The sequence below is a fragment of the Oreochromis aureus genome, linkage group 11 (assembly GCF_013358895.1).
Source record: "Oreochromis aureus strain Israel breed Guangdong linkage group 11, ZZ_aureus, whole genome shotgun sequence".
NCBI lineage: Eukaryota > Metazoa > Chordata > Actinopteri > Cichliformes > Cichlidae > Oreochromis > Oreochromis aureus.
In genome coordinates this window covers 29,373,265-29,385,122 of record NC_052952.1, presented here as the reverse complement: position 1 = coordinate 29,385,122, position 11,858 = coordinate 29,373,265, and the positions used below count along the sequence as shown (strand labels likewise).

Here is an 11,858-nt window from a genome sequence, read left to right as displayed (position 1 = left end):
TCGGTGAATCGCAACACCGTTTACGTGTTGACGAAAAGCCCAAACGCATAGCAACAGCTGCGTTTTCAAAAATAGGTGTGGACGCAGCTTAAAAGAGTTAGTAGTATATTTTATTACTACCTGTAATTTATTGCCGTTTACTTGTATTTGCTTAATTGTTTACTAAATGTTTGAGGTGTGAAATAAACCGCAATGGAGTTTGTAAACAAAATATGGGTGTGTGTGGTTGGAGGACGTGTTTGTGCGGGGGGGGGGGACATTTTTCTTGTAAAAAGGGGGGGCCAGGCAAAAAAAAGTTTGGGAACCACTGCTCTAAGAGACTAAAGCGCCACAAAGCTGGAATATAATTGTAAATGTAACTTTAGCGACCAAATATTGAGGTAAGCTGGTAGTTTTAGCATGTTATAAGTGCTTGAGGTCATGAGATCACCATCCAAATATTAAGCAATGTTCATGGGATTTGTAATTTCTAAAAATAAATATGTTTGTTTATTTGTTTATTTATAAGGAACCCCATTAGCTTCCACAACAGTGGTTGCTAGTCTTCCTGGGGCCCAAACCATCAAATACAATCAAATAAAATATTACACAATAAAGTGGATGCAAAATATCTGCAATAAACAATAATAAACTGTTAAATAAGAAAACAATCCAAGGGTCATCTAAACCAGTTTTTCCACTCACAGGTTAGCTCTTTGACCCTAGAGTGACCTAGTTCATGTTGCATATTTATTAGCTTATACATTTAATTATTCTATGAGATCTATAAATGTTACAGGGGAGCAGCAGTAAAGAACAACTTTGTATTCACTGCTGGGTACTTGAATGTCACTGGACCCAGTAAAAACCATTAATGTGAGATAAAGTGAATGAGTGAACGAGTTATAGGGAATTCAATATGCCTCTACCCTATTTTATAGTGTATTTTAAACAGATTTGTAATAAATCTAGAAAGTTGCTTATTCCAGAGATTTCTATTTCCTCCTGGATAGTTTTCATAACCCACATGCATGACACTATAAGAACCTAAGCTTCCACATATCCTGACCCTGCTACCAGGTTCACTGTATGTACTGTAGGTTAACTCCTGTAGAAATCTGCAAAACAGACAAATTCTTGATGGCTTGGACATGGGCAATAAAAACTGATTATGCACATAGAGCTGAGGCTGGGTCATGACTAATATATTTGCTGTGTAATATGTGTCTGAAAAGGGTAATCTGCAGAGTCTAGCTCCCAGTAACTTGACCCCAGGGGCAATAAATTCCATAAAATCCATATTGTATGGCATAATGAGACCCACAGTAGTCTTGCATGTATTCCAAGGTCTAATTAATCCAGCAGGTAGTCACTTAATCTTCTTTAATTTCAAAATTCAAGAATAATTTAAATCAATAATGTGCAATCACATTTAACAAAGGGCAATGTTGACCAAAAGAATCAGTGAGCCAAAAGTTGTTTCTCATTTGAAATGGTCAATATAAAAAAAAGATTTCAAAAATATTAGACTTAATACAGCTACAGAAGAAAATCCAAAGCCTCTTTAATTTAAAGCTCTGGCTTTCACTTTTGAATCTAATAACAGGGAATAAAATCAAAGTATTCACATTATTGGCCAGATGCAAAGAGATTAAGGGGATAAACAGCATGGGATAATCTAGAGAATGGATTAAACCACATGTTGCTTCACAGCAACAAAGGGGGTGTACGTGGTCTGCAACTATATTTACAGTAGATTGATGATAGTGTCAAAGTTACATCCACATGAATGCCAAGGCCCAAAGTTTCCCAGCAGAACAAGATGAGATGAACGATATTCATTCCACTTGTCAATTATTTTAATGTTCTGGCTGACTGGTGTACTTAATTACAGTGGTCTGTGGGGGGGAACCTGCTTTTTGGGACATTGATTGGTGGCACTGGTGCCATTTCCTCTCACAACTTCTGTGTTGGTTAAACACTGTCATCCTACTCTGTGATGTGACTTATGTGCTTTTTTTTTTGTTGTAGCAAGTGTCTTAGCCTCTGTATCTAAAACAGGTTGTATTCATTTGGTGGTATACACTCATTATATTTGAAGTATTGTTTCTCGGTTGGTTCTGGCCTTCTGATATCTATGTCTCAGTTTAATATATTTGTTGAAAATAGAGTAAAGAAACGTCATGTTATATTACTTTAATGATTTAAATAGTTGTGTTGCCAGTTGCCTTTTTAACAGTCTTACCTTTGTTATTTCAAATGTAAATTTCCCAGCATTGCACATGAATTGAATAACATTAAATTTGGCAGTTAGGTCAGCAATATTTGTCTACCTACCTACCTTGTTTTGCCAGAATTTTCCAGATACAAGGTTATGAGCTCAGTTTGCCAGCTGAGAAGCCAAAACAGCTGTTAACAGATTATGAGAAGCTTTGTAGAGCAAAGAAGCACATGAATAGCTTGGTGTTAATTCGTCTGCCATAGATGAAGTTTTTTCAGCGTTACATCCCTGCAAAATTATTGAGGTAAATTTGATAAAAACCTGTTAAAAAAAACACACACACACACATAACATTAAAATTTCAAGTTAGTCTTCAAGAATTCCTGCTCCTTGTGAGTGCCCTTGTGCTACCACATTCACATTAAACAGATTTGACCCACTGTTACTAAGAAATTACCCCAATTAAAAGTATGAAACAGAGTGGATGTGTGCTGAATCCAATAAATCTGTGCTGCTGAGCTCTCAGGATGTGACAGCATGGTGTTTTGGGGTATGTAGAGATTTTCTAACAAAGACCTAGAAAGTGCTGGTGAATCACTGTTGGTGTTTGTGCACAGTATTGCCTGTGACGTTTGGTATGTTCTTACTATTTTAATGAGCTTCTCTGCTATAGCAGATGTGTCTTGTGTTGCTTTCTCAGGAAGGATGGCATTCTGTATAATTAATTCACTAGTGCTGAATTCACAGTGGGGGGAAAAAATGCTGATACGTTCACCTTTAAGGACAAACAGCTGCCAAAGGGGACATAAAGTGGAACAGTATGAGACTGTGGAAGAATCATATGCTTAAACCAGCAAAGTGGTGTAAAGTTGGAAGAGTAGAAATATGTTGATGCAGCTGCTGATGTGCTCTATGGAAAGGCTAGCCTTCAATAAAACAGGGAATTCATACGTTTTGTGCCGTTTGTCAGATCTGACATTTGACCAAGGTCTGTTCTGTCAAAAGACTTTTGAAAAGGGGTGGATGAGTTCTGAGACACAAAGTTGCACTAACAACAAGTACTCTCAGAACTCAGCTACCAGGCCATTGGAGCCATAATGATTGCTGTTTTAGATATAGACATCAATTCTATGCATCTGCAGGATGTACCAGAATGCACTGGAACATACAAAAAAGAATAATTATGTTAAATTTTGTCCTTCAATCTTTGTTTTGGTAAAAGAATCATCAACTGGCAGCAATTATACTCTTGTAGACCTTTGGCATTCAGGCATGCAATTTATTGAAGGAATCTGGAACAACATAAGTTAGAATTGCTGTGCTCTGCTTTTCATTTTATGAGCTTTTTGTTTGACTTTTTTAAATTAAAAGCCAGGATATGTGGAAAACAAAGTTATGCATATATATGACCATGCCGTAGACACTAGAAGTCCAGACGCTTTTCTTTCCAAGCTCCTTAGACTACGATGACCTGGATGACTGAGAACCTTCACAGACATACTGTAGACACTATTGACAGAACATGTATGCACTATATGGTGGGCTGGTTCCCAAAAGTGCTTAATGGGGTTGAGATCCAGTGACTTGACTCCAATACAGAGTACCAGCCCACAGCTTCTTTAAATACTTTTTGCATCCTTTGGAGCTTTGTCATTGTCCTATTGGAAAAAGAAACCCGCTCCGATCAACTAGTATCCACACTGAAAAATAGTCTAACTTTCCTTATCATGATGCCTTTGATCATGTACAAATCTCTCACTTTGCCTTTATATTTCCCCACCAAAAGGAATTGGAAATGTAAAGGTATTTCCTGACACATGGCATCTAGTCTTATAAATAAACCCCTGTTAACCCAAAATCTTATTTTCATTTTGAATTTGCCTTGTCCAGTGTTTGCACATTTTTGCCCATCTTAACCATTCCCTCAATTGGCTAGGGCCAGACAGGTTTTTTTTTTCTTTGCAACTCTGTCTACAAGGCCAGTTTCCCGGAGTCGACTGTTCACTGTTGATTTTGAGACTAATGTTTTGTAGAGGGTAATGAAGCTGCCAACAGAGGACCTGTGAGGCATCCGTTTTTCAAACTGATGTACTTCCTATTCCTCAGTTGTCTATCAGAGACTACCATAGAGCTCATTTATGCTGTTCAGATGAGGAGATAGTATCAAAGTCTTTCTAAAAGAATTTTTAGGAATTTGCAGACATCAACAGACACTTCCAGGCACCTTTATTGGGAAGCAATTTTAACCTTTAATTTAAATAGCTCAGGAATTCACTGGGACAGGAAATCTGCATTCACAGACTCACTAGCTTCATGGTCATATTTGGGCCTCTTTATGTGCTGCCACTTATGAAGTTTCTACACTCACTGATGCAAACGGGCACTACAAAGTGATACAGACATCTTTCACTACCTCAAATGGCCACAGATGGCACCGTTGCTTGTTTTTTTTTCCACATTAGTTTTTAAAACAGCAAGGAGTGTTTCAAACTGAAAAGTTAAACAGTGTTTTGTGCACATAAGTATTTTAACGTTTTCTCAGTTTTGTTGGTTTCTTTACACCCAATTATAGTAACACCACAAAATTACTGCTGTAATGATTTATCGATTTTAAAATCAGGATGACAGTGTAGTGAATAACATATTCCAACAGACATTGCATAGGAAATTGCACAGATTCAGAAAGTCACCACTTATGTTTCTTGAACTTGGTGGAAAAGAAGTGGAAAGAGGGAAGATGGTTAACTGGACACTCAGACCACTCCTGTAACAGGAGAAATGGAAGATCAAACCAGTGGCTAGCAGTGTGGACCCTGAAGTCTAAACAGAAGTATTTTGGGGAATGGGAGTGAAGTTTAATAATGATCAATTCTTGATTTTTGTGTTTTTTTAATGATAACTAACTCCAATAAATTTAACAATGGAAGCTTTATAAATGTCTGGGATATTAACAATTCAGTCCTTAAAACATATTAATAAAGTCTACACAGATGACTCATGGGTTAAGTCTTTGTTGAATTTTAGCTATGGTCCTGAATAAAAATAGATGTTTGACTAACGCTCTTTTAGTCAGGGCTGACTTTCTTTTTCACTGGCATTCACATGGTAAAAATATAAGACCATTTATTTGCAGTGTTTACATGACTCTTGATAAAATGCGGTCCTACTACAGCCCAGTGCTGATTTAGTAAAAAAACAACAAAAAACACAAAAAACATGTGAAAAGCTAGAAACTGTCATCACATAATAATGTTCCAGCAAAGACATGACTGCCCCCAAGTGGCATGAGCACCATTTGAACACAGTGTAAAACCCTGACACAAAGTGTAACTGCTGCAATTAAAGCTTGATTTATAGTCCTGCACTGAATCTCTGCAGGACCATAATAGCCATTGCAGCTTTTGCATGTTTAATTGTGGAGTTTGGACAAATGCGTCTTCATTACTCTTCCATTAAGGATGACACTGAGCTCATCTTGCTGGACTTGCAGCAAATACATATAAAACACTCATCTTTACTAAAACAGATAAGAGAAGTGTCTTCAGAAACACCTGCCTCTATGCCAACACCCAACGTCCTTCTACAAAGTCCCAGCAGTGAGCAGACTCCTCCTGGAATTTACTTGTGCAATTATTTACAAGCATGTACAGAATTACTACTCACATCTGATTAAACTTGATTTAAAAGCCTTGGTAGTTATACTTCTACCAATATTTCTGTTGCAGTGCTACCATATATTTCAATGTAGGCTTCTTTGGGTGGGTAATATATCTGTCTGTATACAGACTTTCATGGTTTAAAAAAAAAAAAAAACACTGGCTGAAAACTGGCAACTGTGTTAGCTTTTCTTGAGAAAGCCAGATACAATTGTGGTCTATTACAAATTGTTTCAATGAAACAATATCATTGTGTTACTCACATATTTTAGTACCAAATGGACCAATCCAGATAAATTTCTGGGAAGATACATAAGGGAAGATAAGATGTAATGGTAAGGCATAGATTTCATCCAGTAGTACAAATCAAGCTTAAATTGATGTAGAAGAAGTTTCAGCTCCAACAGATATTCACATTCTTCCCCTCCACTGACAACAGTACAGTTTTATTTAAATTTAGGCAGCTGGTAGAAGGTTATCCGGTTTGTTGAATGAGCAATTGCAGTTCTCCTGGTTTTGTTATTCACACAGCAATGGGACAGTTAAATTCCGCAGTCCAAACCGCACGCCCGCCATATCAAGTGTTTTACCCCAACTTGGCACTACCTAGCCATTGAGTTAGCAGCAAGTTGCGTCTCCCACTCATGTTCCACCACTTTGTAAAGCTCCATAGTGGCTCTAGCATCCTCCACAGAGGAGTGGCCTTTGTTCCCAGTCTGAGGACACAAGAGAGGACATGTTAAACATTATGTTGGTCACATTTATAAAATCATGATGACATTACATGATATTAACCTTTTAGTTGAAAAACTGGTTTTCTACCCAGGTTTCAGTTTTAATTTGTCATTGACAACAACCCACTACGTTAAAGAGGATTCCAGGGTTAAAAAAAGAAGAAAATAATTCAAAACCAAAAATCTTCTATGGTAAATATTAATGTTCAATCCGATATAATTCTGTGAGAAAAACACTGTCGTTAGTGATTCACATTAAAAAAAAAAAATTACTGGTGTCCAGATGTGTAATTAATGTCAATTACAATAATTTCTAACAAACTAGCTCCACTAACTGTACATATCTTCCATTTTCTATTCAACCAAACAGAGAACTCTGTCTCACCTGAATGTCACGGTTGAAGATGGCCTTCGTGAGCGTCTTCAGTGAAGTGCACTTATTCCCTTCAATGCCGGCCATCTGGTTGAGGAGAGGAATTCGAGAAGTGTCCCTGGTCAGCTCGGGGGGATGACAGTAACCAATCACCTTGAAGTCATTGTGGATGGCATGGCCAACCACCACCTTACCCTTAATCAGCGACAGTATCTGTAGTACCAACGGGAAAAAAAACATCTTATTTACTAAACTCATATGGTTTATACAGAGTAATGGACGCTGCAAAATCAAATCCTACAATAGAATGAAATAATGTCTAAATTAAAGTTAATTTGGACATCTTAACCCAGTTGTGATTCTTTTTTCACATTAAGACCATTAAAAGGAACCAGTAAATAAATTCAAACAGTAAAACATAGATAAATTAACAGTTGGTTTACCTAAACAAATTCATTAATATTAGCACAGGTCTGCATGAAACTGTGAAGTTCCTTTCCTTTCAAGAATACCTTACCTGATCATAAGTGTGCTCCCTTTTTAACAGCAGCTTTTTATAAAACTAACAACAAATACATTTAATTACCGTAAGTGTTAGGAAACTTAATTATCATTTCATTTTATTTTTGCATTTTTAATTTTCATTTGTGGGTCCATACCCCAAACGCATACATGTTAGGTTAATTGGAGATTCAATCTTGTGTATTAATGGTTGTCAGGCTCTTTATTGTTAGCCCTGTGATAACGCTGTGATAGCATGCCCAGCATGCTGGGCAGCTAGACAGCTACAACAGGCTCCAGACCAACTGTAACCCAGAACAGGATAAACGGACGAAAATGGATTAGGATGATAAAGTATTCCTGCAGTTGTCTTTAATTGCTGTTATTTACTGTGTCTTTACACTAGCTGCAACTTGTATGGTACCTCACACATGTCGTGCGTTCATCCGGATTAAAATGTGTTTTATCTGACAATATATTTTAGTGCTGGTTAGCTGTCAAATAAATAACTATATTAACTATAACTATATAAAATATATATTAGCTATAATAACATTGGTACTTACATATCTTCCAGCATCTCTGCAGTTGTTGAGTTCTCCTTTACATTTAAATTCAATATTTTTGCCCATATCTTTCTCTCTTAACTCCTCTGATGACAAGCATTTTACACTGTAAAAGAACACGCTAAATCGTTTAAAAAAAAGTACACTTTTCTCACCTCCATCTTGGCCTTGGTGAATGGCATGGCATTGATGAGGTCACGGCGTCGGATGCCGCTCCATCGAGTGCGATAGTCTGTGACTTGTGCAGAGGGCTTGATAAACTTATCGTAAATCACATCTCCTTCATAGGATACTATACTGCAGCGTGCAAGCTCACTGAGGCGCTTTGGTCCCGTGCCAACCATCTCACAGTCAATAGCGACATACTTAAAAGGGTTCCCTGATGACATGGTGATGGGTTTACAGGTGCTTGATACTGAGGAACCAGGGCTGCTGGCTGCTGATTTCAGGGGCTCCTTTGGTTTTTCACCACATGGAGGCATGGAACTACTGTGTGAAGCACTGGCCAGACATGGTAAACTTTTGTTTTGTGTGGAAGTGGAAGCTGGTGGGCATTTAATGGACGCACCATTCTGAAGTGGTGTTTGGCTCTGTCTGAAGTCTTGCCTATACTGGTTGTTTTTTTGTTTACCTTCCTTGTACCCCTTTGCTCCACGGTTGTGCCTCTTTCTACGCAGCCACTCTTTTTTCCTGTTTAGCTTGCCTGCTGGAGCTTTTTTCGGTGCAGTTTCATCAAGAGATAAATTAATCCAAATGTCTGACATGTTTACATCAAATTAAATAATTTCAAAACACACACTTTCCCACAAAACAATCTCATAGATCTGCTTATTTGTAATCCTTCAACAGGTCCTTGTTGGGTTTAGTCCAGTTTAGAAGTCTCATCCTGCAAGGCAAACACAATATTATCAAACTGTGCCTGGATTTGCAGAATTATAACCAATCAGACAAGTGCCTGAAAATGCCTGCAAATTTTCAGATACTTTTCTAGCCAAAGAACACTTCAGGAAATCATTGTTACTGTTCTCTGTGGAACTGTCCAATAACTCTTCTTTCTGTGAGGTGAACACACTTCTCAGGCACAACATTTTACAGATATATCTCAGTATTTTACTGTTATACAGCCGTTTCTTAGATTTAGAGTGTTTATATCACTCACTAATATAATTTTCACTAATTTATTGCGCAATCTAAGTCTTATCTTTACTTCTTAACTCATTTCATTTCTTAAAATGCTCTGTTTTTAATCCCTGTTGTATATACAGGGAGTGCAGAATTATTAGGCAAATGATTATTTTGTCCACATCATCCTCTTCATGCATGTTGTCTTACTCCAAGCTGTATAGGCTCGAAAGCCTACTACCAATTAAGCATATTAGGTGATGTGCATCTCTGTAATGAGAAGGGGTGTGGTCTAATGACATCAACAACCTATATCAGGTGTGCATAATTATTAGGCAACTTCCTTTCCTTTGGCAAAATGGGTCAAAAGAAGGACTTGACAGGCTCAGAAAAGTCAAAAATAGTGAGATATCTTGCAGAGGGATGCAGCAGTCTTAAAATTGCAAAGCTTCTGAAGCGTGATCATCGAACAATCAAGCGTTTCATTCGAAATAGTCAACAGGGTCGCAAGAAGCGTGTGGAAAAACCAAGACACAAAATAACTGCCCATGAACTGAGAAAAGTCAAGCGTGCAGCTGCCAAGATGCCACTTGCCACCAGTTTGGCCATATTTCAGAGCTGCAACATCACTGAGTGCCCAAAAGCACAAGGTGTGCAATACTCAGAGACATGGCCAAGGTAAGAAAGGCTGAAAGACGACCACCACTGAACAAGACACACAAGCTGAAACGTCAAGACTGGGCCAAGAAATATCTCAAGACTGATTTTTCTAAGGTTTTATGGACTGATGAAATGAGAGTGAGTCTTGATGGGCCAGATGGATGGGCCCGTGGCTGGATTGGTAAAGGGCAGAGAGCTCCAGTCCCACTCAGACGCCAGCAAGGTGGAGGTGGAGTACTGGTTTGGGCTGGTATCATCAAAGATGAGCTTGTGTGGCCTTTTCGGGTTGAGGATGGAGTCAAGCTCAACTCCCAGTCCTACTGCCAGTTTCTGGAAGACACCTTCTTCAAGCAGTGGTACAGGAAGAAGTCTGCATCCTTCAAGAAAAACATGATTTTCATGCAGGACAATGCTCCATCACACGCGTCCAAGTACTCCACAGCGTGGCTGGCAAGAAAGGGTATAAAAGAAGAAAAACTAATGACATGGCCTCCTTGTTCACCTGATCTGAACCCCATTGAGAACCTGTGGTCCATCATCAAATGTGAGATTTACAAGGAGGGAAAACAGTACACCTCTCTGAACAGTGTCTGGGAGGCTGTGGTTGCTGCTGCACGCAATGTTGATGGTGAACAGATCAAAACACTGACAGAATCCATGGATGGCAGGCTTTTGAGTGTCCTTGCAAAGAAAGGTGGCTATATTGGTCGCTGATTTGTTTTTGTTTTGTTTTTGAATGTCAGAAATGTATATTTGTGAATGTGGAGATGTTATATTGGTTTCACTGGTACAAATAAATAATTGAAATGGGTATATATTTGTTTTTTGTTAAGTTGCCTAATAATTATGCACAGTAATAGTCACCTGCACACACAGATATCCCCCTAAAATAGCTAAAACTAAAAACAAACTAAAAGCTACTTCCAAAAACATTCAGCTTTGATATTAATGAGTTTTTTGGGTTCATTGAGAACATGGTTGTTGTTCAATAATAAAATTATTCCTCAAAAATACAACTTGCCTAATAATTCTGCACTCCCTGTATAAAATTTGTGCACTTTTTTTCCACTCAAGTTGTAAAGTCATCACTATGAGCATGTAGCGTTTTTGCTTCAACTATGTTGCCTATAATTGAAGACTGTACTATTTTTATTCTTTATCCTGTTGCTATAACACAATAATTTTGCTCGTAAAATTGAATAAAGTATCCATATATCTAATTATCTAACCTCTAGACCAATTTGGGGACGTAACATCAATCTGGACTTGTCCGAGAAACTAGAAAACATTGAAGTTGCCAGATTAACAATGTAAACATTGGTACTAATCCATCCTTTCACAATAGATGTTTTCCGTTTTAATTGTTTACTTTTTGCGACGTGATAGTTTGTGGTCGTGGTTGGAAGGGTGAACACTTTTCCCAACTTAACATGGTAACCTGAGGGATTCGGGAAATATAAAATCTTAAAGCTAACTTTATACGGGATTTATAAGCAACTGGTAAATGAGCAGGCACAGTAACTGTCCCATCATGTCGCAGATTCAAACTTTACAAACAGTACTGTTTATAAAGTTGGGGAAACCTGAAGGTAAGGAAACCTGATTTACTTACCTGGATGACCGAGCAGGCATCAGGAAACCTCATCAGCTGCACTTGGTGAATGCTACTATATCTTCTAATACTAACATTAGCTAATAACTGCTAAGGTTAGCCCGCTAACGTTGTACACCAAACACTGTTTATTGATAGTCTCTCTAAATGGACAGTTTCTCTTTCTGCTTCTGAACATTTGGTCGGTCGATAGCGATATATCCCCTCAAAGGAAATGTCTAAAATTAACTTTTAGAAACATAAAACCAGACCTGCTACACGTGAACCGAACGAATCCTCCTGCCCAGAACATGATCTACATCCGGGGCATGTTGCCTTTGGATACCCTTTGTCCATCTTGAAGATTCCAGATTGGTATGAATACTTTTATCTCTGGTATCTCAAAGCCTCTCTATTATATTTCTTTGAAATCATAAAATATTTTAAAATTGACA

General features: G+C 38.0%; 1 protein-coding gene across 2 annotated transcripts; it reads right to left on the bottom strand.

Annotated features, from left to right (window-relative positions):
• Positions 1–4,409: 4,409 nt before the first annotated feature.
• On the bottom strand, positions 4,410–11,751 carry isg20l2 (interferon stimulated exonuclease gene 20-like 2). 2 transcript variants are annotated; one of them, XM_031745951.2, is made up of 4 exons: positions 11,676–11,751; positions 8,186–8,916; positions 6,976–7,176; positions 4,410–6,572 (listed from the first exon to the last, which is right to left on the bottom strand). In XM_031745951.2, the coding sequence occupies exons 2-4, from the start codon at positions 8,792–8,794 to the stop codon at positions 6,459–6,461; spliced, it is 924 nt and encodes a 307-aa protein (XP_031601811.2). In that variant the 5' UTR covers positions 8,795–8,916; positions 11,676–11,751; the 3' UTR covers positions 4,410–6,458. The 2 variants fall into 2 exon arrangements, with proteins under 2 accessions (XP_031601811.2, XP_031601810.2); XM_031745950.2 differs by having other exon boundaries at positions 11,425–11,746.
• Positions 11,752–11,858: the final 107 nt, after the last annotated feature.